Raw genomic sequence first — 26,920 nt, 5'->3', positions numbered from 1 at the left:
AGTCCCAGCTACTCAGGAGGCTGAGGCAGGAGAATGGCGGGAACCCGGGAGGCGGAGCTTGCAGTGAGCCGAGATCGCGCCACTGCACTCCAGCCTGGGCAACAGCGTGAGACTCCGTCTCAAAAAAAAAAAAAAAAAAAAAAAACTGATGAGGATGCAGGAAAATTGTATTCTTGGAGAGAATATAAACTATTAGAGTTTTTTCAGAAGGCAGTCTGGAGAACTGTAATCCCAGGACTTTGGGAGGGTGAGATGGCCAGATCACTTGAGGTCAGCAGTGTAAGACCAGCCTGGCCAACATGGTGAAATCCCATCTCTAGTAAAAATACAAAAATTTGGCCATGTGTGGTGGCTCATGCCTGTAATCCCAGCACTTTGGGAGGCTGAGGTGGGTGGATCACTTGAGGCCAGGAGTTTGGGACCAGCCTGGGCAACACAGTGAAACCCCGTCTCTACCAAAACTACAAAAATTAGCCAGGCGTGGTGACATATGCCTGTGGTCCCAGCTACTTGGGAGGCTGAGGCAGGAGGATCACCTAAGCCTGGAAGGCAGAGGTTGCAGTGACCCAAAATTGCACCACTGTACTCCAGCCTGGGTGAAGAGCAAGACTCTGTCTTAAAAAAAAAAAAAAAAAAAAACCCTCTAAGATAGGCAATGCTATTTCTAGTAATGTAGCCTGAAAATATATTAGCATAAGAGTATAAAGATAGACATACAAGGGTTTTTTTTTTTTTTTTTTGAAGCGGAGTCTCACTGTCGCCCAGGCTAAAGTACAGCGGGTGTGATCTTGGCTCACTGCAACCCCCGCCTTCTGGGTTCAAGCAATTCTCCTGCCTCAGCCTCCCAAGTAGCTGGAATTACAGGCACATGCCACCGTGCCCAGCTAATTTCTGTATTTTTAGTAGAGACCAGGTTTCACCATGTTGGCCAGGCTGGTCTCAAATCCTGACCTCAAGTGATCCACCTGCCTTGGCCTCCCAAAGTGCTCAGATTACAGGCGTGAGCCACCGTGCCTGGCCACACACAAGAGTTTTAACTACAGCATTTTGTTTTACTAGCAAGAAAATTGGAAAAAACAAAAACAAAAACAAACTTCTGATAGGTATTGACTAAATAAATTATTATAAGAAACAAAAAAGCAAAATGCAAAACTTCATGCGCAATGTTAACCTAATTTTTGCTTTCTATTTTTTTTAATGTAGATATATGGCACAAGCAAAAATAACACCTGGGGCTGGGCGCAGTGGCTCACACCTGTAATCCCAGGACTTTGGGAGGCTGAGATGGCCAGATCACTTGAGGTCAGCAGTGTAAGACCAGCCTGGCCAACATGGTGAAATCCCATCTCTAGTAAAAATATAAAAATTTGGCCATGTGTGGTGGCTCTTGCCTGTAATCCCAGCAAACTGGGAGGATGAAGCGGTGGATCACCTGAGGTCAGGAGTTTGAGACCAGCCTGGGCAACATAGGGAAACCCTGTCTCTACTAAAAATACAAAAAATTAGCCGGGCGTAGTGGCAGGTGCCTGTAGTCCCAGCTACTCGGGAGGCTGAGGCAGGAGAATGGCGTGAACCCAGGAGACAGAACTTGCAGTGAGCCGAGATCATGCCACTGCACTCCAGCCTGGATGACAGAGCGAGACTCCGTCTCAAAAAAAAAAAAAAAAGTTAAAAATTTAGCTCTTAAATTAAAAAGATTAAAAATCAAGGTGTACAAAAAAAAATTAACTTGTATCATTAGAAGAAAATACATTACTTTATGTTGTAGATGTTAAAGAAAACAAAAGGAACCCATCTCCGTAGGAGATGCCAACTGCTAAAAATGGAAGAGGAAAAGTTTAGAAAAATTAATAGATATCAGTGCTTAGTACAGATTATCAAGAAAAAAATAACATTTCAAGGGACAACTTTTGTAATAAATACTAAGGAGAACAATCAGACCCTTCTATGATATATTCCCTGGTGTCAAACTCAGAAGAGACTGGAAGAATCTGGGCCTAGAGTATAAATGTTAACCACTGCAGTTTTATAAAACAGCAAAGCCATGGAATGGAGAAAATAAAGAAATATCCAGGCTGGGTACAGTGGCACACGCCTGTCATCCCAACACTTTGGGAGGCCAAGACAGTAGGATCATTTGAAGCCAGATGTTCACGACCAGCTTGGGCAACAAAATTAGACCCTGTCTCTACAAAAGAATTTTTTTAATTTTCAAAAATTAAGAGGCTGGGTGCAGTGGCTCACACCTGTAATCCCAGCACTTTGGGAGGCTGAGGCGGGTGGAACACCTGAGGTCAGGAGTTCGAGACCAGCCTGGCCAACACGGTGAAACCCCATCTTTAATAAAAATACAAAATTTAGCCAGGGATGGTGGCGCACGCCTGTAATCCCAACTACTCTGGAGGCTGATGCAGGATAGTAGCTTGAACCTGGGAGGTGGACGTTACAGTGAGTCGAGATGGCACCACGGTACTCCAGCCTAGGCAAGAGAACAAGATCCTGTCTCAAAAAAAAAAAAAAAAAAAAAAAAAGGAGAGCTCTGCTCTTGTTTGCAGCTGATCTAGGGGCACAATGGTTTTGGCACACACAAAAAAATTGGAATACGTGCATAGTTTTTTCCAATATGCATGTTTCACGAACTTTTTGAAGACTCCTTGTATCCACAGTGAAATATTTTTTAGCCTTGAAAAAGAAGAAAATCTTGTCATCTTACAATATAGATGAAATTTGATGATGTGACATAAAGTGAAATAAGCCAGTCACAAAAAGATAAACACTATAGGATTCCACTTACATGAGGTATCTAAAGTAAACAAATTCATAGAAATGGAAAGTAAAGCCGGGCGCGGTGGCTCACGCCTGTAATCCCAGCACTTTGGGAGGCCGAGGCGGGCGGATCACAAGGTCAGGAGATCGAGACCACGGTGAAACCCCGTCTCTACTAAAAATACAAAAAATTAGCCGGGCGCGGTTTGTGGGCGCCTGTAGTCCCAGCTACTCGGGAGGCTGAGGCAGGAGAATGGCGTGAACCCGGGAGGCGGAGCTTGCAGTGAGCCGAGATCGCGCCACTGCACTCCAGCCTGGGCGACAGAGCGAGACTCCGTCTCAAAAAAAAAAAAAAAAAAAGAAATGGAAAGTAAAGGCCAGGCACAGTGGCTCCTGGTGTAATCCCAGCACTTTCGGAAACCAAGGTGGGCAGATCACCTGAAGTCGGGAGTTCGAGTCCAGCCTGACCAACATGGAGAAACCCCATCCCTACTAAAAATACAAAATTAGCTGGACATGGTGGCGCATGCCTGTAATCCCAGCTACTTGGGAGGCTGAGGCAGGAGAATTGCTTGAATCCGGGAGGTGGAGGCTGCGGTGAGCTGAGATCATAGCATTGCACTCCAGCCTGGCAACAAGGGTGAAACTCCGTCTCAAAAAAAAAAAAAAAGAAAGAAATGGAAAGTAAAATGGTGATTATTAGAGGTTGAGGGTAGGGAAAAAAATGAGAGTTGTTCATCGATATACAGTTTTAGATTTACAAGATGAAAATGTTGTGCAGATCTGTTGTACAACAATGTGTGAATATACTAAACACTGCTGAATTGTATACTTAAAAAACATTAAGATAGTGGATTTTATGTTATGTACTTTTTTATCATAATTTTAAAAAAACTTAAATGTGGCTGGGTACAGGGGCTCACGCCTATAATCCCAACACTTTGGGAGGTTGAGATGGGAGGATGGCTTGAGCCCAGGAGTTCAAGACCAGCCTGGGCAACATGGTGAGACCTCATCTCTACAAAAACTTTAAAAAATATTAGCCAGGCATGGTGACACCAGCCTGTGGTCCCATCTAGTTGGGAGGATATCGTGGGAGCATTGCTTGAGCCTGGGAGTTCAAGAGCACAGTGAGCTGTGATGGCACCACTGTACTCCAGTCTGGGCGACAGAATGAGACCCTGTCTTTTTTTCTTTTTTTTAACTGAAGACGCGGCCTCACTCTGTCGCCCAGACTGGAGTGCAGTGGCATGATCATGACTCACTGTGGCCTTGAACTCCAAGGCTGAAGCAATCCATCCACCTCAGCCTCCATAGTGGCTGGGACCACAGACGTATGCCACCATGCCTGGCGCTTTTTTTTTTTTGTAGAGATGGGGTCTTGCCATGTTGCCCAGATTGGTTTCAAACTCCCGGGCTCAAGTGATCATCGTCCTCCATCTTCCAAAGTGCTGGGATTATAGGCGTGAGCCACCACGCCCAGCCTATCTCTCAAAAACACAAAAACAGGCGCACCTGCTTATGCCTGTAATCCTAGCACTTTGGGAGGCTGAGTCAGGCGGATCACCTGAGATCAAGAGTTCAAGACCAGCCTGACTAACATGAAGAAACCCCATCTCTACTCAAAATACAAAATTAGCTGGGCTTGGTGGCACATGCCTGTACCCAGCTACTTGGGAGGCTGAGGAAGGAGAATCACTTGAACTGGGAGGCAGAGGTTGCAGTGAGCTGAGATTGTGCCACTACAATCCAGCCTGGGCGACAAAGGCTCTGTCTCAAAAAACAAAAACAAAAAACAAAAACTTAAACATAATTATCTTCAATGCTATTAAACATTCAGTTTCTATACAAGTAACCTAATTGAAGAATTTAAAGCTCCAAACTTCTAAAGATGGTAACATTTTCTTCTTTCATCTATTAAAGAAAGATGCTCCTATATGAATTACAACTTAAGAATAATTAACTTTAATATGCAAAGAGTTTCATATATTGCCTTTTGTTGTTGTTGTTGTTGTTGTTTTCTGATAGGGAGTCTTGCCCTGCCGCCCACGCTAGAGTGCAGTGGCACAATCTTGGCTCACTGCAACCTCCGCCTCCTGGGTTCAAGTGATTATCCTGCCTTAGTCTCCTGAGTAGCTGAGATTACAGGTGCCTACCACCACACCCAGCTAATTTTTTTGTATTTTTAATAGAGACGGGGTTTCACCATGTTGGCCAGGCTGGTTTCGAACTCCTGACCTCAAGTGATCCGCTTGCCTCAGGCTCCCAAAATGCTAGGATTACAGGCGTGAGTCACTGTGCCCGGCCTCATATATTGCCTTTTATGAAATGTATTCCCATGCATCTTATTTATTGTACAGTAAAGGATTAACCTTGCTTAAAAAGAGATTTGACCTTTGCCCTCAACTTCTAGGTGGTAACCTCTTGCCTGATAAGAGCATCTTCGTTTGCCTGGGTCCTTTAGGTCATGCATAAGAGTCTATGCTAACAGTGTGATTTATGGTGGGAGCCTTGGGCCATGTGGTGTCAGTTCAATTTCTGAAGGGCTGAAGACTAATGTCAGCCACACAGGTGGTCAACCACATATATATGACTGAGCCCCAGTACAAACCCTAAATTCAAAGCATGGGTGAGCTTCCCTGATTGACAGTACTCCGTGTGTACTGTCACACATCGTTTCTGAGAGGAAAACAGGTACTGTCTGCATGATTCCACTGGGAGGGAACAAATGGTAGTTCTGTGCTTTGGTGTCTCCTGGACCTTGTCCTATGGGTCTCTTTCCTCTGCTGATTTTAATCTGTGTCCTTTCACTGTAACAAACTGTAACTCGAGTATAATGATTTTTTAAAATCAAGGCCTGAGGGCAGTTTGGAGGACTCTCAAACTTGCAGTTGGTGACAGAAGTAAGGATGGTCTTAGGAATTTCTGACCATTGCATTTACCTTCCTAGACTGTGTGCTTCTGAGGAAGGGGGATCCTATCATGTGTATTTCTGTATCTCCCACTATTGCTAGAAGAGTATGAAAAAACCAAAAACTTCTGCTGAATGAATACATTTTAATAAAGTTTATTAACAAGATGGCACGATTTTCTACAGAAGCAGGAAGGGAAGTTTAAAAACTAAATACTTAAAAATAAATAGTGCAAGATATGTTTCAAGGATTCAAACTCCCTAAACAATTATTACATAACTTATCTAAATATTAATATGTGAATACCTATTTTGCCTTAACAAATTTAAGGTATACAGAACACTAAAATGATCAAGCAAGTGAAATACAAAAATTCTACCTTATTGAACATTAAATGGGGCCCTACATATATTTTGTAAAAGTTCATTTGCCATTGAAAGACAATAAAATAAATGAGGTAAGGAAAGGATAAAAGCCTACCACAAGCTCCCTGTGCTACAGCCAGACTGAGCTCCTTTTCCTCCTGCCAGCAATGTGCCATGATCCTTCCTGCCCAGGCCTGGGCATATGCCGTTCCCTCTACCTGCAGTACTCTTGCCTCTTTGGGTCACCTAGTCCACTCCTACTCACCCTTCAGGTCTCAGGCACTTTTTCCTTAGGGAACCTTTCTGATCTCTTTAAGTCAAATTCTGTTTTATATGTTCTTATAGCACCATGTACATCTCCTTCACTTACCAAAGTTGTAATTTTATTTTTGTATGATTGACATCTGTCATCTCCATTAGGCCATAAGTTAAATAAGGTTAGAGACTGTCTGTTCCACTATTGGGCTTATTGAGGTACCTTTAGCACCTAGCACAACGCCTAGAACTTGGAATATGTTCAATAGTTTTTTAACAAATGAATGAATAAGTAAATGTCAGTTCATTATACTATAAACATCTTTGTAAACTCCAGATAAATTAAGAAAGTTTATAGGTTTTGAGTTTTTATAAAGTTTTATAAATGTATTATTGGATGTATCTACTTATTATCATTAAAAAAGACAATCTTTGCTGGGCATGGTGGCTCACACCTGTAATCCCAACACTTTGGGAGGCCAAGGCGGGCAGATCATGAGGTGAGGAGTTCAAGACCAGCCTGACCAATGTGGTGAAACCCTGTCACTACTAAAAATACAAATAAATTAGCCGGGCATGGTGCTGTACGCCTGTAACCCCAGCTACTGAGGAGGCTGAGACAAAATTGCTTGAACCTGGGAGGCGGAGGTTGCAGTGAGCTGAGATTGCGCTACTGCACTGCAGCCTGGGTGACAGAACGAGATTCTAAAAAAAAAAAAAAAAAAAAAAAAGACAATCTTTGTGGGTTTTTTTACCTTTTTTTTTTTTTGAGACGGTGTCTCGCTCTGTTGCTCAGGCTAGAGTGCAGTGGCGCAATCTCGGCTCATTGCAATCTGTACCTCCCAGGTTCGACAGACCCTGCCACCTCAGCCTCCCCAGTAGCTGGGACTACAGGCGCACACCACCACACCCAGCTAATTTTTGTATTTTTAGTAGAGATGGAGTCTCACCATGTTGGTCACACTGGTCTCAAACTCCTGACCTCAGGTGAGCTGCCTGCCTTGGCCTCCCAAAGTACTGGGATTACAGGTGTGAGTCACTGCTCTCGGCCAACAATCTTTGTAAAAACAAAGGGATCACATAAAGTACACTTACCCTTCTATAACCATTGCAAGAGAACCCAATAAAATAGTGTGAATTACATGATAAATTATTTCTGGTCTTTCTCCAATTCGTCCATCTTCAAGAGTAACAGTTTCCTTCAGGGACTTACCACTACAAAAAGAAAATGTACTTTTTAATACTTTGAAAATATATTTGTAAAAAACCAAAGATACATTGTTTATCATCTTTGAAGTACATACCTAAAATTTTATATTTCAACATAACAAAAAATATAGGTGATCTTTAAAATTTGAAAGTATATTGTACTAGTTAAATACCTAACATATATACTACGTTTCTGCAAATGGCTTTTAGAACCTGAAGACAACAAACTCTATGAAGACTAAACATGAATTTTCAGAAAAATAAAAAAGGGCTAGGAGCAGTGACTCACGCCTGTAATCCCAGAACTTTGGGAGGCCAAAGTGGGAGGACACTTGAGGTCAAGAGTTCAAGACCGGCCTGGCCAACATGATGAAACCCCGTTTTTACTAAAATACAAGAATTAGCCAGCCATGGTGGTGCATGCTTGAAATCTCAGCTACTCTGGAGGTTGAGGCAGGAGAATCGCTTGAATCTGGGAGGTGGAGGTTGCAGTGAGCCAAGATCGTGCCACTGCACTCCAGCCTGAGTGACAGAGTAAGACTCTGTCTCAAAAAAAAGAAAATTATTTAATAAAGATTTGTAGGTCCTTCTTCCAAGATCAATTATGAATCAACTAGCAATTGCTAAATTAATATAGTTAAATCATAATTTGAATAAATTCTTAAAATTAAGAAATTATACACAATCTCTGTCTTTTCAAACATGATAAAAACATCAAAGGTTAGTCAAACTTTATAGCTTTTTTTTTTCTTTTTCTTTAAGAGATGGGGGTCTCACTGTGTTGCCCAGGCTGGTCTTGAACTCCTGGCATCAAGCAATCCTGCGTCAGCCTCTCAGATTGTTGGAATTATAGGCATAAGCCACTGCCCCTGGCCTCAAACTTTGTAATTTAAAACTACTTATACTGCTAACTTCGTTTAAGTTAAATAGAATAAATTATTCTTATATTAAGTAAACATTTGTACAAATTAGTGAATCAGTCTGTAAAAGTTTAACTGATTATTTAAACTTCAGTTATATATTAAGTCTCTAAGTTTAGGGCTGAGCACGGTGGCTCATGCCTGTAATCCCAGCACTTTGGGAGGCCGAGGCGGGTGGATCACCTGAGGTCGGGAGTTTGAGACCAACCTGACCAACATAGATAAAATACAAAATTAGCTGGGCGTGGCAGCGCATGCCTGTAATCCCAGCTACTCGGGAGGCTGAGGTAGGAGAATCGCTTGAACCCAGGCTAAGGTAGGAGAATTGCTTGAACCCGGGAGGCAGAGGTTGCACAGAGCCAAGATTGTGCGACTGCACTCCAGCCTGGGCAACAAGAGTGAGACTCTGTCTCAAAAAAAAAGACAGAAACAAAAAACAAAACAAAACAAAAAACTAAGTTTAAATTTTTCTGGTCAACAAAACCTTTTTTTTTTTTTTTGACAGGGAGTGTCACTCTGTTGCCCAGGCTGGAGTGCAGTAGTGCAATCTCGGCTTACCACAACCTCTGCCTTCCGGGTTCAAGCGATTCACCTGCCTCAGCCTCCCGAGTAGCTAGGATTAACAGTGAGCGCCATCACGTCCAGCTAATTTTTGTACTTTTAGTAGAGATGGGGTTTCACCATATTGGCCTGACTGGTCTCAAACTCCCGACCTTGTGATCTGCCGGCTTTGGCCTGCCAAAGTGTTGGGATTACAGGTGTGAGCCGTCGCACCTGGCCAACATATCTTATAATGATATTTTCCATGTCAATGAAAAGAGAATGGAATTAGAAGCTCTAAAACAAATATAAAAATATTGGAAGAATATTAAAAATAAGTATTTCATATATTTCCATAATGTATGTTAGTAATATGATTGATTCTCATAGGTACTTACTTAATCCTCCTAAAAATAACTTGCAACATAGAAAGAAAACAAATAATTAACACCAGGATATAGAAAGGTAATAAAGAAGACTGTGTCAATCGCAGAAAAAAATCTTGAGATGGTGCCTGCAGGGATTCTTGACAGAGGAGCCAATTCATTGTAAAATTCCTATAGAAGACAAAAAGCATGATATTAAATTCACAGACGTTTTAAACTACTGAACACAGAAGTATTTTTTTTAATATCAGTAAAAACTAAGAAAAACCACATTTCCTAAACCCGTTTACTTATAATAGCAAGGTACTATCCTTTATAAATGACGATAATAGTAACGTATTAGTAAACAACGCATGTGCTCTCACTAAAACTGCTCTAATGAATGTAAAACTGCTGCTTTTTATTGCCAAGTAACGTGACCATCTCTAAAGCCCAATATAGTTTTTAGGGAATTTTGGTTTCTATCTTTATCTAGAAGACAACAAACAATTCAGCTGGCTAACCTCTACAAATGCATTGTCAAATATGGTAGCTACTAGAGACATGAGGTTTTTAAACAGCTGAAATGTGGCCAATTCAAATTGAGACATACTTTAAGTACAAAATACACCCAGGATTTCAAAGAAAAGAAGAGCAAAATAATGATTTGAAAAACAAAATATATCCTTAATAATTTTTACATTGTTTACAAATTATTTTTATATATTAGAGAAAATATGTTAAAATTAATTTCACTTGCTTCTTTGTATTTTTAAAAATACGGCTACTAGAAAATTACAATTACATAAGTGGTTCACATATTATTATTGGATAGACCTACTCTATATTGACAGGTGTAACTCAACTAGGACCCACTTAAAAAAGAGATACCTACTTATTAAGATAAATCATAACATTTGAAATGTAAACCTTTTGAGCAGTATGAATCAGGATAAACATTTTTTGGCCCTAAGTATGATCAACAAGACTCCTGGTTGTATATATGTTTATCTGCGTCCTCATTTCTCATCCATCTCTAAACTCCTATCCTCAATCCCTAGCCGTGGGGAAGGATGTTAGAGATGGAGTGATGTTCAGGAGTGCTCACTGATGGATTGAGAATGTCTACTTAAATCATTGGGTTTAGAACAAAATGTTAAAGTTTAACAATGTGGTAAACACATTCTAAGGTTTTTTTTTTCTTTTATTTTTTAAGACAGGATCTCACTGTCGCCCGGGCTGGGGTGCACTGGCACGATCTTGGCTCACTACGACCTCCACCTCCCAGGCTCAGGTGGTCCTCCTACCTCAGCTTCCTAAATAACTGGGACCAAGGCATGCACCACCACACCCAGCTAATTTTTATTTTTTTTGGTTGGTTTTTTTGTAGAGACAGGGTTTTGCCATGTTGCCCAAGCAGTCATGAACTACCCGCCTCAGCCTCCCAAAGTGCTAGCATTACAGATGTGAGCCACTATGCCCGGCCATTGAAGTTTTTTTATCTTTATTGTCTAAGTGGTATCAATTTAGGTAAACTTACATAATCTAAAACTTACTTAGTCATATTTAGTCCAAATTTTACTTCAAGGAATTTCAGCATATGCCCATTTTCTTTGTGTGGGACAAACATCTAGAAGAGAAAAACACCAGTTAAACAAAGAAATATTAGCTATGCTTACAAGCACATGCTTTCCCCAATACTAGAGACAGAAAACACAACAAGACTACAAAACAAAAATATAAATAAATAATATATGGTACGACTAGGAAGCAAGGAGATTTACTGACATAAATCAATACCATGACCTTATGTTAAAGCATAAACTACAATGGGGTACTAAGAACATTTCTTTTTTTCTTTTCTTTTTTTTTTTTTGAGACAGAGTTTCATTCTTGTTGCCCAGGCTGGAGTGCAATGGCATGATCTTGGCTCACCGCAACCTCTGCCTCCCAGGTTCAAGCGATTCTCCTGCCTCAGCCTCCCCAGTAGCTGGGATTACAGACACGTACCACCACGCTCAGCTAATTTTTTGTATTTTTAGTAGAGATGAGGTTTTACCATGTTGGCCAACCTGGTCTCAAACTCCTAACCTCAGGTGATCAAGAACATTTCAACCTTATCCCACCAGGCTCAAGTAACTCACCCACTCTGCTAAACACTTTTCATTTGTCTCACTTTATTCCATATGGTGACATTTTTAACTTAATAAAAAATATGCATTCCCTTTTTCTTTTTAACTATATACAGAAAAGAATCAGAATCCTACTTTCTCACCCAATATGCTAGTTATGATTATTGTTTAACTCAAAATTATACTGTTTAAACTCTATTACTGTGCTACCTCATTATTCTCATTAAAATTTAGTCCAATATACTTCATTATTCATTTTATTTTACTATATGAATCCCAGAGAGTTACTTACCTTCATTATAATATTCAATGTTATTGTCAGAGTACACACCAAGTAAAAATTAATCACTTTTATTATTTTAGCTACAAAACTTCCTTTCTTCACATTCAGCTGTGGAGGAAAAAGCATATGAATAAAGAAGTGAGGTGTTAAAAAATTAACAATTTAAAAAGTAATCATAAGAATGGCCGAGCACGGTGGCTCAAGCCTGTAATCTCAGCACTTTGGGAAGCCAAGGAGGGGGGATCACTTGAGGTCAGGAGTTTGACACCAGCCTGGCCAACATGGTGAAACTCGGTCTCTACTAAAAATACAAGAATTAGCTGGGTGGGGTGGCACATGCTTCTAATCCCAGCTACTTGGGAGGCTGAGGCAGGAGAATCACTTGAACCCAGGAGGCAGAGGTTGCAGTGAGCTGAGATGTACTCCAGCCTGGGCAACAGAGCAAGACTCCATCTCAAAAGAAATAAATTAAAATAAGAACAATAAAAAGACAGTTCTAATTACCTGAAGGCACTTAGCAAGCATTAAGGCTGCTACTAAACTTAGTAAAGGAGATACCAACAAAGCTGGATTCTCAAATTGCAGTAAATATCCCAGAAAGAGGGAAAATATGTAGATTTTATAAACTTCATAAACCTGTTGTGACAAAAATAAAATAAGTGAGAATAAGTTATATTTTATCATACATGTTTTCATTTGTTTTATTTAGATTTAACTATAATTATACAGTAAATGCTCTACTATAATTTAGGAAAGTATTATGCAAATGTTCAATCAATATTTTTAATGTTGGCCGGGCATGGTGGCTCACATCTGAAATCCCAGCACTTTGGGAGGCCAAGGTGGGTAGATCACTTGAGGTCAGGAGTTCGAGACAAGTCTGGCCAACATTGTGAAACCCGTCTCTATTAAAAACAAAAAATATTAGCTGGGCATGGTGGCGAGAGCCTGTAATCCCAGCTACTCGGGAGGCTGAGGCAAGAGAATTGCTTAACCCGGTAGGTGGAAGTTGCAGTGAGCCAAAATCGCACCATTGCACTCCAGCCTGGGTGACGAAGCAAGACTGTCTCAAAAAAAGAAAAAGAAAAAAGAAAAATCAGACGGGCATGGTGGCATGCACTTGTAGTCTCAGCTACTCAGGAGGCTGAGGCAGAAGGATCGCTTGAGCCTGGGAGGCAGAGGTTGCAGTGAACCATGATTGAGCCACTGCACTCCAGCCTGGGTGACAGAGTGAGACCCTGTCTCCAAAAAAGTAAAAATAAATAAATTAAAATAAAATAAAAAACAAAAAGAAAAAAAATCAGTCAATAGCCAGAGCCACTTAAAAAAAAAAAAACAAGATACCTCGGTCAGGTGCGGTAGCTCATGCCTGTAATTCCAACACTTTGGGAGGCTGAGGCGGGTGGATCAAAAGGTCAGGAGTTCGAGACCAGTTTGGCTAACATGGTGAAATCCCATCTTTACTAAAAATACAAAAACTACCTGGGTGTGGTGGCAAGCGCCTGTAATCCCAGCTACTTGGAAGGCTAAGGCAGGAGAATCGCTTGAAGCCAGGAGGTGGAGGTTGCAGTGAGCTGAGATTGAGCCACCACACTCTAGCCTGGACAACAGAGTGAGACTCCGTCTCAAAAAAAACCAAAAAGATACCTCACTGTTACAAGTCAGAACAGTAGTTACCCTTGGGGGTTGAAGTAATGACTGGGAGACAGAGCATGATGGAGACTTCTGGGTGTTGGTAATGATCTATTCCCTTTTTAAATTTTTTTAGAGGTGGGGTCTCACCATGTTGCTCAGGCTGGTCAAGTGATCCTCCCGCCTCAGCCCCCACCTCACACAGCTAATTTAAAAAATTTTTTTGTACAGATAGGGTCTCACTGTGTTGCCCAGGCTGGATTTGAATTCCTGGGCTTAAGCAATCCTCCTGCCTTGGCCTCCCGAGTAGCTGGGACTACACACATGTGCCACCATACCTGGCTTATGTTCTATTTTTGATTTGGGTTCTGGTTCTACAGAAGTGTGCCAGTTACCAAATAACTCTCTTAGTTCCAAACTCCCCTTTCTATCCTTTGCCTGGCAATGCTGGGCCTAGGACTCTGCAATCTACATTTCTGCTTTTCCTGTCGGTTCCCTATGAAGCTCTGCCAATAGGAAATGCTAGAGGGAAAGTGCAAGCCTGGAGGAGGAAGGAGCCTGCTCCTTCCTCTTGCTTCCTGATGACTTGAGGGTCCTGTGATCTCACCTCAAGGATGCTTCTTCAACCCAACAGAGCAATTACTTCCTATGGAAGCACTGAATGCAGCTGCAGTTTTCCCAACACTTCAAGAACTAGCTTCATCACATCTTTCAGCCCAAGAAACCCAAGACCAGTCAGACACAGCCACATCCTCAGAGGCCTGGGTCCCAATTCTGAAGGGCCTTACTTTTGAGCAAAGCTGGTATTTCTGAGCTCAAAAGTCTGAGTATCAGCTCTGTGAGGTCCTGTTCTATATTTCTACGTTTTAATAATTTCATATTTTTCCCTAGCAGTTAACTGCTTTCTGCGTTGCGATCTCTATGAAACTTTCAGGCTCTATTACCCTTTCATTTAGCAAGTTAATGACTTTATACTTGGTTAACAATTTATGTTAACTTCTCTTTGTCCAAATAACTTAAATGTTGTACGCATTGGGGTTCTGAACCATAGGAGTGTATGGATGAAGAAAAGAGAGGTTTTAAGATACAATGCTATAAATACATTCATTCTCTGGATTTAAAATCATCATTTCAAAATGCCATAATACCTTGTCATTTTGCTTCAGTGAAAAGATATCTAGCAGGAATAGAGATATTGCTTGAAGAAACAGGAGATAATGGCTATACTCCCACATCATCATAAATGTGTAAGTTGAAGCACTCATCAACAAGTAGCAAAACCTCTAGGGAAAGCAAATGAAAGAAACTAAATATCAATAGCTTTATTACGATAAAAGCCTATGAGACTGTTACCTCAAAGTTGCAGCTCTGTTACTCGTTCAACTTTAAGCTATATAATTATTGAAACTTTGTTTTTAAATCACATAATTATTATTAAATCCTTACAAAAACAACAAGAGCTCAAATAAGGCACTTGAGAGAAATCAACCACTTGTCCTTCAGTGTTCAACATCACCTTGAGAATTTCAGGAAGACAAAGGGGAAGAAAAAGAAAATTCAATATAATTTTCTTTCATCCCAAAAGAAGTAAAGCAATAAATATAAGAAAGTGGTGGCGTTTACTAGACCTGGCTGGTGAGCTTTTGTTATTGTGGAAGCAACTCCTTTTGCTGTGAAAATAATATTTCAATTCCATGGTGCTTCAAGTTTTAATAATTTCCTAATTTTCCCTTTGTTCCCTCAGTCCTAGTGGTGGTAGCCGCTTTCTATAGTTGTGATCTCTATGAAACTTTCAGGCTCTTATTACCCTTTTATTTAGCAAGTTAATGACTTTATACTTGGTTAACAATTTATGTTAACTTTTCTCTGTCCAAATAACTTAAATGTTGGTATTCATCATGGTTCAAACTTATTTTCTTAAAAACTTCATTTAAATAGTCTGTTTACATCTCAGCCTATTCCACAGCCTATGTCTTTGCTTTTTTCATTTCCTGTCAACAGAAGTGTTATCTTTCCCCAATGCCTGTACTGTCAGCCATATTAAACTTTCAGCTCTTTTCCTCTGCTAAATACTAAACACAAGGGATGTCACTGCCCTTGCCGAAAATCTGCCTAGGTCAATTTTGTCCTTCAAAATGTCATCTCCCATGTGATCCCTTAGCAAGTTACCAAGTCTGTGACAAATCCCATAACATATTCAACAACAGCTTCTCCTTCTTCCATGGACCTACTTTTAAACTCTGGATCCCTCCACTGGCTGTAGTGTCAAATGACCTTGTTCAGATAAGAACAGTGAAGGAGAAGGACAATAAAGGTCAGTCAAGAAACCTAAGAACTGTGCTCTCTAAAACTAAGTCTTTCATACTCAGCTGACTACACTCAAGGATAAATTCCAGAGTCAGAAATACCTCAGCCTTCAGCAGATAAAATAATTTTCCAGCATCCTGAATTAGATTAAGACCAGAGAACCAAATGTAAGAAATGGCAAACTTCCACCTGTTGGGCAAATAACACCAACTGCAAAGCACAGAAGGGCTCTAACATAAGCTTCTGCTCTTCCTGTCACCATAGCTATGCGCAGGGCAAGGGTTCTGGAAGCCTTCTAATGTGGAACAATCAGAACTGTAATAACCAGACCTGACACCATCATTCCCAGAGAAACCAATTCCAGAAAGCAATGAAGGCTCAAATCTAGACCCAGCCTAATTAACGTACCGGGCATTTGGAGATTAATTCTGAGATTCTGGGGGAAAGCTACAACATACTAAAACAAATTGTTAATTCCAAAGGTTGACTCTCAAACTACTCTAAGAGCACACAGTAAAAATGTCTTAAAGAGAGAACTATGTATCAAACACAACCTGTAGAGTTAGCAAAGTTATTTCTTTCCCTGAGCATTTTCAAGGTTCTGTGCAGTCTTGCCTACCCCGACCTTGCTTGCAGTGTCTCACAGGGCTTCACTTTCACTGTGCCTGTAGTGTGAACTTTTTACACATAGGATTTATGTGATACACCAAACAGGTTTCAATAATCAACCACAAATGTTTCTTAATGACTCCAGATAACTGCACAAAAGACTGAACTGAACTTGGATATCCTAAGGCAACTGGGACGACGAAACTTAGCCTCAATAATGGGAAGCAAAATACAAAATACGTGATTTTTTAAAAGTATATGGGCTGGGCACGGTGACTCACACCTGTAATCCCAGTACTTTGGGAGGCCGAGGCAGGCGGATCACCTGAGGTCGGGAGTTCGAGACTAACCTGACCAACATGGAGAAACCTCGTCTCTACTAAAAATACAAAATTAGCTGGGCATGGTGCAGCAGGCCTGTAATCCCAGCTACTTGGGAGGCTGAGGCAGGAGAATTGCTGGAACCAGGGAAGCAGAAGTTGTGTTAAGCCGAGATCGCACCATTGCACTCCAGCCTGGGCAACAAGAGCGAAACTCCATCTCAAAAAAAAAAAAAAAAAAAAAAACATGTAAGCTGAGCACAGTGGCTCACACCAATAGTCTCAACACTTTTGAGAGGTGAAGCCAGCTGGACTTCCTGGGTCCAGTGGGGACTTGGAGAACTTTTCTGTCTTACAAGAGGATTGTAAAACACACCAATCAGCACTCTGTAGCTAGGACTGTAAAATGCACCAATCAGCACTCTGTAAAACCACACCAATCAGTGCTCTGTAGCTAGCAAGAGGATTGTAAAATGCACCAATCAGTGCTCTGTAAAACGCACCAATCAGTGCTCTGTAAAATGCACCAATCAGCGCTCTGTAAAGTGCACCAATCAGCGCTCTGTAAAATGCACCAATCAGAAGGATCCTAAAAGTAGCCAATCGCAGGGGGAATTGAAAAATGGGCACTCTGATAGGACAAAAACAGAACATGACAGGGGACAAATAAGGGAATAAAAGCTGGCCACCCCAGTCAGCAGTGGCAACCCGCTTGGGTCCCCTTCCATGCTGTGGAAGCTTTGTTCTTTCGCTCTTCACAATAAACCTTGCTACCACTCACTCTTTGGGTCCGTGCCATCTTTAAAAGCTGTAACACTCACCCCAACAGTCCGCGGCTTCATTCTTGAAGTCAGCGAGACCACCAACCCACTGGAAAGAACCAACTCCGGACACACTCTGTGAGGTCAAGGCAGGTGGATCACTTGAGGCCAGGAGTTCGAGACCAGCCTGGCCAACATGGTAAAACTCCGTCTCTACTAAAAATACAAAAATTAGCTGGGTGTGGTGATGTGCGTCTGTAGTCCCAGCTGCTAGGGGGGCTGATGCATGATAATCGCTTGAACCCAGGAGGTGGAGGTTGCAGTGAGCTGAGATTGTCCCACTGCACTCCAGCCTGGGCAACAGAGCAAGAGACTCCCCCTCTCAAAACAAAAAACAAAAAACAAAAAAAAAAACATGTTGCTAAAATACTGCTCAGTGATGGCAAGGAGCAAAGTATTCACACGTAATAACTCACATGGATGTCAAGGGCATTATTAGGCTGAGTGAAAAAAGCTAATCTTAAAAGGTTACATACTACATGATTTGATTCCATTTATATAACCTTTCAAGGTGACAAAACTATAGTGATAGAGAAGAGATCAGTGGTTGCCAGAGGTTTGGGTTAGAGGAAGGATGTGATTATTAACGTACACAAGAGTTTCTTAGTGGTGAGAGAAGAGTTCTATGTCTTGATTATGATGACGGTTACTCAAATGTATACATGTGATAAAAACTAATATGACTATACACCCACTTTCCACAAAAGCAGTACATGTAAAACCTGGTGAAATGTTAAGAAAGTCAGTGCCTGAATTAACAGTATTATATCAATGTCAATTTCTTGACTTTGACAAGGTATTAAGGTCATGCAAGATATTATTGGGGGAAGATGGGTGATGGGTCAAAAATGTAGTAAGCCTAGATCATGCCACTGCACTCCAGCCTGGGTGACAGTGCGAGTCCATGTCTCAAAGAAACAAACAAAAAGGTAAATATAAAGAAACTTAGGCAGTTCATTCTGCTATACCAAACTCTTTTTTTTTTTTTTAGAGACGGAGTCTTACTCTGTTGCCCAGGTTGGAGTGCAGTGGCATGATCTCAGCTCACTGCAACCCCCAACTCTGGGTTCAAGCGATTCTCCCACCTCAGCCTCCCAACTAGCTGGGAGTACAGCTGTGCACCACCACATCCAGCTAATTTTTGTATTTTTAATAGAGACGGGTTTCGCCATGTTGGCCAGGCTGGTCTCGAACTCCTGACCTCAGGGGATCCGCCTGCCTCAGCCTCCCAAAGCGCTGGGTAATATTATAGGCATGAGCCACCACACCCGGCCTATACTAAACTCTTTTACTTAACAATTGAAGCACTATTCTTCTCTAAGAGAGAGCTGTACAATCAAACAGGAAAATATTCAATCATAGACTCTCTGACTATTAAAGAAAATATATTCTTGGCCAGGTGCAGTGGCTCATAGCTATAGTCCCAGCACTTTGGGAGGCCAAGGAGGGCAGAACATTTGAGGTCAGGAGTTCGAGGCCAGCCTGGCCAACATAGTGAAACCCCGTCTCTATTAAAAATACAAAAATTAGCTGGGCATGGTGCTGGGCACCTGTAATCCCAGCTACACAAGAGGCTAAGGCAGGAGAATCGCTTGAGCCTGGGAGGCAGAGGTTGCAGTGAGCAGAGATCATGCCATTACACTCCAGCCTGGGTGACAGATAGTAAGACTGTCTAAAAAAAAAAAAAAGAAAATATACTCTTGTGCAGAAAGATCTTTATACAAATACAACATAAAGGAAGACCACAAAGCTGAAATGTGTTCATGTTATTTTATACACAAAAAAGGAAATGCTAGTTATAAAAATGAAATAATAAAGTTTGCTATGCTCAGGACATTTGTCACCACTGAAAGGAGAAAACAATAGTACATTTTTTCAGAGATTTTTATAAAGGACCCATAAGTACATCCTGTTTCCTGGACAACCAGGTTTAATAATCTCTGCTCTCTTTTTCTAGCCAGGAATTCTTAACCCCAAATAAGAAGACTATCAAAGGACTGTTACAATTCAGTCAATTTCAATATAACTGGTTGCCTCTATAATCATTTTATGCATTTTAAATAATTATTCTTTTTCTATCTGGAGGCAGGGTCTCACTCTGTTGCCCAGGCTAGAAGGCAGTGGTGCGATCTCAGCTCACTGCAACCTCCGCCTCCCAGGTTCAAGCGATCCTCCCACCTCAGCCTCCCAAGTAGCTGGGATTACAGGTGTGTGCCATCACACCTGGCTAATTTTTGAATTTTTATTAGAGACAAGGTTTCACCATGTTGGCCAGGCTGGTCACAAACTCCTGACCTTAAGTGATCTGCCCACCTCAGCCCCCCACAGTGCTGGGATTATAGGCATGAGCCACAGCGCCTGGCCTAAAATCATTATCCTGAGACAGACTCTGCAGGCTTTTTCTAACTGCCAAAAGGGCTGTGGCAACAACAATAACAATAACAATGTAAGAATCTAAACTACCAGGGAAAGTCTCCTGAAATTTTTACCAACCTACCTATACCTCAGTCACAGAAAACATGAGAAGAAACAGAATATGCAGGGCTGCCATCCAAGTTAACACTGCTGTCATTTGTGGTCACTCTACATCTTGTTTAATATATCTTTAAATCATTGCGATTGAAGGCCATCAATGTTCCAGAAGTCCGAGAAGTGATAAAATAACAGTGGAACAGATTTTCAAAATAAGAGATTCTTCATATATTTGTCAAGTTAACTATATTAAAATAATAAAACATCTCCTTTCTCCTTGTTGACTGTTAATCAGATTACAGAGTAACAGTGTTGTAAGAAAACTACCTAACTATACCTTTTAATATGTAGTAACCAGGCTTCATTAAATATTATTTAATTCTTACTAGGACTAAAATTTATTTGCTATTATGTACCACATTTGCAATACATTAGAATTAGCTGCAATGGATAAAACAGATTTGTATCTTACCTCTCCATAAGTATTTAAGTTGCTTTTTAAATAGCCTGTAAGTGCAGCAATTTGGCATGCAAAATATGGTAGTGCCCAGTTTTCTCTTAAAGGAATGGAGTATTCAATTCTTGTTGTATCTACCCTAAAATAAACCACAGATGAACAGTAAATAAGACATTATATTTGTGTTACATTATATTTTTCAAAGTACTTTAACACAAATCTCATTGTTCTCCATAACAATCCTGTGAGGCAGGCATAGCCAGATCCACCATTGTCTTTTTTTTTTTTTTTTTTGAGATGGAGTCTATCTCTGTCGCTCAGGCTGCAGTGCAGTGGCACGATCTTGGCTCACTGCAACCTCAGCCTCCTGCATAGCTGGGATTACAGGCGCGAATCACCACACCTGGCTAATTTTTATATTTTTAGTAGAGACTGGGTTTCACCATGTTGTCTCAAACTCCTGACCTCAGGTATGTACCCGCCTCGACCTCCCAAAGTGCTGGGATTACAGGCATGAGCCACCGCGCCCAGCCCAGATCCACCATGGTCTTACAGCATCTTTGAGCAAATTAATAGGGTCTCACCCCCGGCCCCCGTCGCCCCCAAGAAGCTGCAGAGCTACTGTGCACTACTTGGTGAACAGATGGGCCTCTGTGAGAGATTGAAAAAGGCATGCCTTCTCTAGGCACACCCCATGCTAAGGTACACAGCTTGTTGCACAGAGTACCCCGGATTTCAGCCACACCCTCCCTTCCCTTAACCAGATGGCTACCCTTCACTAGAGTACAATCTGCACCATATAATTAGCAGCCTGGCAGATCCAAAGTTCTTATTCCCCTTTACAAAAGGAGTATGAAGTTCAGAAATGTAAGGTAATTTAATCAAGGCCATCTAGCTAGTAGGTGGCATAATTGGGATTAAAATGCTCATCTTTTGATATCTAATTCAATAATCTTTTCAGTCAGCAGGTTCCCCAGAATTAATATCACAGTCTTTTATGTGATATACTTAGAGACTTGAAAATTCCCAGAATCAGAAATATAGGAATGTCAGGCCGGGGACGGTGGCTCATGCCTGTAATCCTAGCAATTTGGGAGGCTGAAGCAGATGGATCACCTAAGCTCAGGAGTTCCAGACCAGCCTGGCCAACGTGGTGAAAACCTGTCTTTATTAATAACACAAAAATTAGCTTGGCGTGGTGGTGCGTGCTTGTAGTACCAGCTACTTGTTAGGCTGAGGCAGAAGAATTGCTTGAACCCGGGAGGCGGAGGTTGCGGACAGCAGAGATCACGCCATTGCACTCCAGCCTGGGTGACACAGCAAGACTCCTCAATCAATTTTCATTGAGAGCTTGTTGTGTCCTGTGCATATCCTCATACCACAATACCTCATACCTCTCCAGCAATCATAGAATTTGGCTCTCTTACACTCAATAGCTATTTTCTACACAAAAATAAAGGTGCTATTGTTTTTTTGAAAATTTATGAAAATTGCTGCCTAACTTGTCTAAGTAATAATGATTAACATGCTTGCATGTTAACTTAGTTCCCTCAATGGCCAAGTGACACACTCCTGCATACTGGTATCAGAGTTGGTAATTATATTTCCAATTACACCAATCATGAACCACTGAATTGTTTGCAAATAATCAAAATTACAAATGTCACATCCTCACAGACCAAGAAGATAAAGTTGCAACAGCAATAAATCCAACCAGGCTCAGCATGTTATCACAGCCAAAAGAAACAAACACATACTTCAAAATGCCATGAAAACATAGGAACAAAAACATTTTTGAGAAAGCAATTTTCTCCTTCCATAATAGCAGCATATATAATAAATCCTAAAAATCATTTTTACTCATCTCTTTTCCTAGTCTCAGACCTCTAAGCACTAATAACTTTTTTCCTATTCATAATAGCAGCATATATAATAAACCCTAAAAATCATTTTTACTCATCTCTTTTCCTAGTCTCAGACCTCTAAGCACTAATAACTTTCTTCCTATTCCCTCCCCAATTGCTGGAGTGCAGTGACACGATCATGGCTCACTGCAGCCTCGACCTCCCAGGCTCAGAGGATCGCCCCGCCTCAGTATCCCCAAGTAGCTGGGATTACAGGCACATGCCACCACGCCCACCTAATTTTTTGTATTTTTAGTAGAGCCAGCATTATGACACGTTGCCCAGGCTGGTCTCAAACTTCTGGGTTTAAACAATCTGCCTGCCTTTGCTTCCCAAAATGCTGGGATAACAGGTGTGAGCTACCATGCCCGGTAGCACAATGTACTTCCTTTTTTTCTTTTTTTTTTTTTTTGAGACGGAGTCTTGCTCTGTCACCCAGGCTGGAGTGCAATGGTGCAATCTCGGCTCACTACAATCTCTGCCTCCCAGGTTCAAGCGATTCTCCTGCCTCAGCCTCCTGAGTAGCTGGGACTACAGGTGCCCACCACCACGCCTGGCTAATTTTTTGTATTTTTAGTAGAGACAAGGTTTCACTATGACGGCCAGGCTGGTTTGGAACTCCTGACCTCATGATCCACCTGCCTCAGCCTCCCAAAGTGCTGGGATAACAGGCGTGAGCCACCGTACTTTCTTAAGTCATCTGCAGCCCTCTCTGTGATGCTTCAAAATAATATTTTGACCATTTTCTGTTTAGCACAATAGTTCAGTAGCTAAGCAAAACAAGACAAAAGAATTTCCTAGGAAGAAAGAGATAAAAACAGGGTAAAAAATAATTACACTTAAATATTTTTGTTCCTGTCAATATCTGTAATAATACTAATCACTATTATAAAAAATCAAGGATCTCCACTGCCCTATAATCCATTCAAGTATTTATCCCTTATATAAATATTTTACAGGATCAAAACTCTTCAATGAATTTATATTCTGCTTTTTAAACTTAAATGTATTCTGCATGTTTTCCTTTCTTCATACTTATTCTTTTTTGAAAAATATTTTATTGTAAAAGCAATATATGTTTGTTAAAGAAATATTAGAAAATGTATACTAACAAAAAGAAGAAAAATCTTAAAACACCTATAATCTCACCCATTCAGAGGCTAACATTGTTAAATCTTCTGCCATAGCTTAGTCAGTACAGTACGATGAGGAAAAGAAACACAAGGAATCAAGTTGCAAAGGAAAGTAAAACTGTGGGTTTTTTTTTTGCAGAAGATACTGTGTACATAGAAAACCCTAAAGAATCTTAAAAAGTCGGGCGCGGTGGTTCATGCCTGTAATTCCAGCATTTTGGGAGGCCGAGGTGGGCGGATCATGAGGTCAGGAGATCGAGACCATCCTGGCTAACACAGTGAAACCCCGTCTCTACTAAAAATACAAAAAAATTAGCCGGGCACGGTGGCGGGCACCTGTAGTCCCTGCTACTCCAAAGGCTGAGGCAGGAGAATGGCGTGAACCCGGGAGGCCGAGCTTGCAGTGAGCCAAGATCGCGCCACTGCACTCCAGCCCAGATGACAGAGTGCGACTCCGTCTCAAAAAAAAAAAAAACACAAAACTCAAAAAAATACCAAAACGAATAAATGAATTTAGCGAGGCTGTGGGCTATACGGTTTCTATTTTTTTTTTTTTTTTTTTTTTTTTGAGATGGAGTCTCACTCTGTCACCCAGGCTGGAGTGTAATGGCGTGATCTCGGCTCACTGCCACCTCTGCCTCCCGGGTTCAAGCGATTCTCCTGCCTCAGCCTCCTAAGTAGCTGGGACTACAGGTATGTGACACCACGCCCGGCTTATTTTTTTGTATTTTTAGTAGAGACGGGGTTTCACTGTGTTAGCCGGAATGGTCTCGATCTCCTGACCTCGTGATCCGCCCGCCTCCGCCTCCCAAAATCCTGGGACTACAGGCGTGAGCCACCGTGCTCGCCCTGTTTTTGCTGTTTTGAGATAGTTTCCCTCTTGTTGCCCAGGCTGGAGTCCAATGGTGCGATCTCGGCTCACTGCAACCTCCGCCTCCCAAGTTCAAGTGATTCTCCTGCCTCAGCCTCCCCAGTAGCTGGGATTACAGGCAGGCACCACCACAATCAGCGAATTTTGTATTTTTTGTAGAGACAGGGTTTCACCATGTTGGTCAGGTTGGTCTCAAACTCCTGACCTTAGGTGATCCACCCACCTTGGCCTCTCAAAGTGCTGGGATTACAAGCATGAGCCACCACACCCAGCCAGCTGTGGGATATAAGGTTAATAGACACAAATCAATTGTTTTTCTATAAACTATCAATGAACATTAAAATTAGTTTTTTTGTTTTTTTGTTTTTTGAGACGGAGTTTCGCTCTTATTGCCCAGGCTGAAGTGCAACGGCGCGATCTTGGCTCACCACAACCTCTGCCTCCGGGTTCAAGCGAGTCTCCTGCCTTAGCCTCCCAAGTAGTTGGCATTACAGGCATGCACCACCACGCCCAGCTAATTTTGTATTTTTAGTAGAGACAGAGTTTCTCCATATGGGTCAGGCTGGTCTCAAACTCCCAAACTCTGGTGATCCGCCCACCTCGGCCTCCCAAAGTGTTGGGATTACAGGCATGAGCCACTGCGCCCAGCCTAAAATTACCATTAATAACAACATCAAAAAGATAAAATCTCTATGAATGAATCTTTAAAAAGATGGGTAAGATCTCTACACTAAAAACAAGAAAATTGGGCTGGGTGCAGTGGCTCACACCTGACACTTTGGGAGGCACAGACAGACGACTGCTTGAGCCCAGGAGTTCAAGACCAGCCTGGTCAACATGGCAAAATCCCATCTCTACCAAAAATATAAAAATTAGCTGGGTGTGGCTTCCATGGTCCCAGTTATATGGTAGAGTGAAGCAGGAAGATCGCTTGAACCCAGGTCGAGGCTGCAGTGAGCCAAGATTGTGCCACTGCACTCCCACTCCAGCCTGGGCGACAGAGAGAGACTCTGTCTCAAAAAAAGAAAAAAAGAAAAAGGAAGAAAACCCACAAAAATGCTGAGAGAAAGAAACCCTAAATAAATGAAGTGATATGTCAGATATATCATGTTTTATATACCACAGAATGGAAGACTCAATATTGTTAACATGTCCGTTCTCCCCAGTTGAACTGATGGATCCATGACATCTTTATCAAAATCTGAGCAAGCTTTTAAAAAGGAAATTTAAAAGCTGATTCTAAAATTTATATGGAAGTACTAAGGATCTACAATAGCCAAAATAATCTGGACAAAGGAGAACACATTTAGAGGGTTAAACAATCTAATTTTGACTTATAAAAAGGCAACAGTTATCAATACAGTATGGTATTGGAATTAGAATATACAAATCAATAGGACAAAAAAGACCAGTCTAGAAATAAACCCACACATACATAGTTCATTTTTACTCAAAGTGCTAAGTCAAAACACTAGTAAAAAGAAAGTCTTTTTAAAAATCATGCTGTAACAACTGGACAACTATACGAAAAAGAAAATCTCAACCATTATCTCACATTGTACATAAAAATTAATTTGAAATAGATCATATACCTAAACCTAAAAACCGAAACCATAACGTTTCTTGATGAAAACATAGGAAAACATTACAGTATATTTCCAGTGAAGAAAGATTTATTGAGGCTGGGCATGGTGGCTCACTCATGCCTGTAATCCCAGCACTTTGGGAGGCTGAAGTGAAAGGATCACTTGAGCCTAGGAGTTTGAGACCAGCCTAGGCAACATAATGAGACCACGCCTCTACAAAAAATAGAAAAATTAGCAAGGCACGGTGGCACATGCATGTAGTCCCAGCTACTTGGAAGGCTGAGGTGAGAGGATCCAGTGAGCCTGGGAGGTCAAGATTGCAGTGAGCCAAGACCACACCACTGCACTCCAGCCTGTCTCAAAAAGAAAGAAAGAAAGAAAGAAAAAGACAAAGAAAAAAAAAGAAAGATTTCTTGGACAGGATACTATAAGTACTAATCTTAAAAGAAAGCAAGCCACAGCCTATGAAAAAATATTCACAGTACACATATGAGACCAAAGACTGTTATCTACAATAACAAAGAACTCTGACAAATAAACAATTAAAAGATAAATCTAAGCTTTTTTTTTTTTTTTTTTTTTTTTTGAGACCGAGTCTCACTCTGTCACCCAGGCTGGAGTGCAGTGACACAATCTCGGCTCACTGCAACCTCCGCCTCCCAGGTTCAAGCCATTCTCCTGCCTCAGCCTCCTGAGTAGCTGGGACTACAGGCGCATGCCACCCTGTCCAGCTAATTTTTGTATTTTTAGTAGAGGGGGGGTTTCCCCATGTTGGCCAGGATGGTCTCCTAGATCTCTTAATCTCATGATCTTCCTGCTTCAGCCTCCCAAAGTGCTGGGATTACAGGTGTGAGACTCTGCGCCTGGCAGTCTAAGCTTTTAAAATGGGCAAAATACTTAGACATTTCACAAAATACATGAATGACCAACAAACACATGAAAAGGTACCCAATATCATTAATCATCAGGGAAATACAAGAATATAGACCACATGGAACTCTCACACAATTTTGACAGAAAAATAGAATGGTACCATCACTTTAGAAAACAGTTTGGCAGTA

The 26,920-nt window shown here is 41.3% G+C and overlaps 1 protein-coding gene across 1 annotated transcript in view; it reads right to left on the bottom strand.

Annotated features, from left to right (window-relative positions):
- Nucleotides 1-26,920, bottom strand: part of DPY19L4 (dpy-19 like 4) — a 78,655-nt gene that overhangs the window by 16,700 nt on the left and 35,035 nt on the right. Inside the window, exons 7-13 of the mRNA XM_002805424.4 lie at nt 20,381-20,504; nt 14,528-14,662; nt 12,252-12,383; nt 11,757-11,855; nt 10,889-10,962; nt 9,366-9,524; nt 7,394-7,513 (exon numbers count right to left, since the gene is read on the bottom strand). Coding sequence (XP_002805470.4) covers nt 7,394-7,513; nt 9,366-9,524; nt 10,889-10,962; nt 11,757-11,855; nt 12,252-12,383; nt 14,528-14,662; nt 20,381-20,504 — 843 coding nt within the window. The remainder of the gene's footprint in view (nt 1-7,393; nt 7,514-9,365; nt 9,525-10,888; nt 10,963-11,756; nt 11,856-12,251; nt 12,384-14,527; nt 14,663-20,380; nt 20,505-26,920) is intronic.

The sequence above is a fragment of the Macaca mulatta genome, chromosome 8, assembly GCF_049350105.2.
Source record: "Macaca mulatta isolate MMU2019108-1 chromosome 8, T2T-MMU8v2.0, whole genome shotgun sequence".
NCBI lineage: Eukaryota > Metazoa > Chordata > Mammalia > Primates > Cercopithecidae > Macaca > Macaca mulatta.
This window is presented reverse-complemented; position numbering and strand designations above follow the sequence as displayed.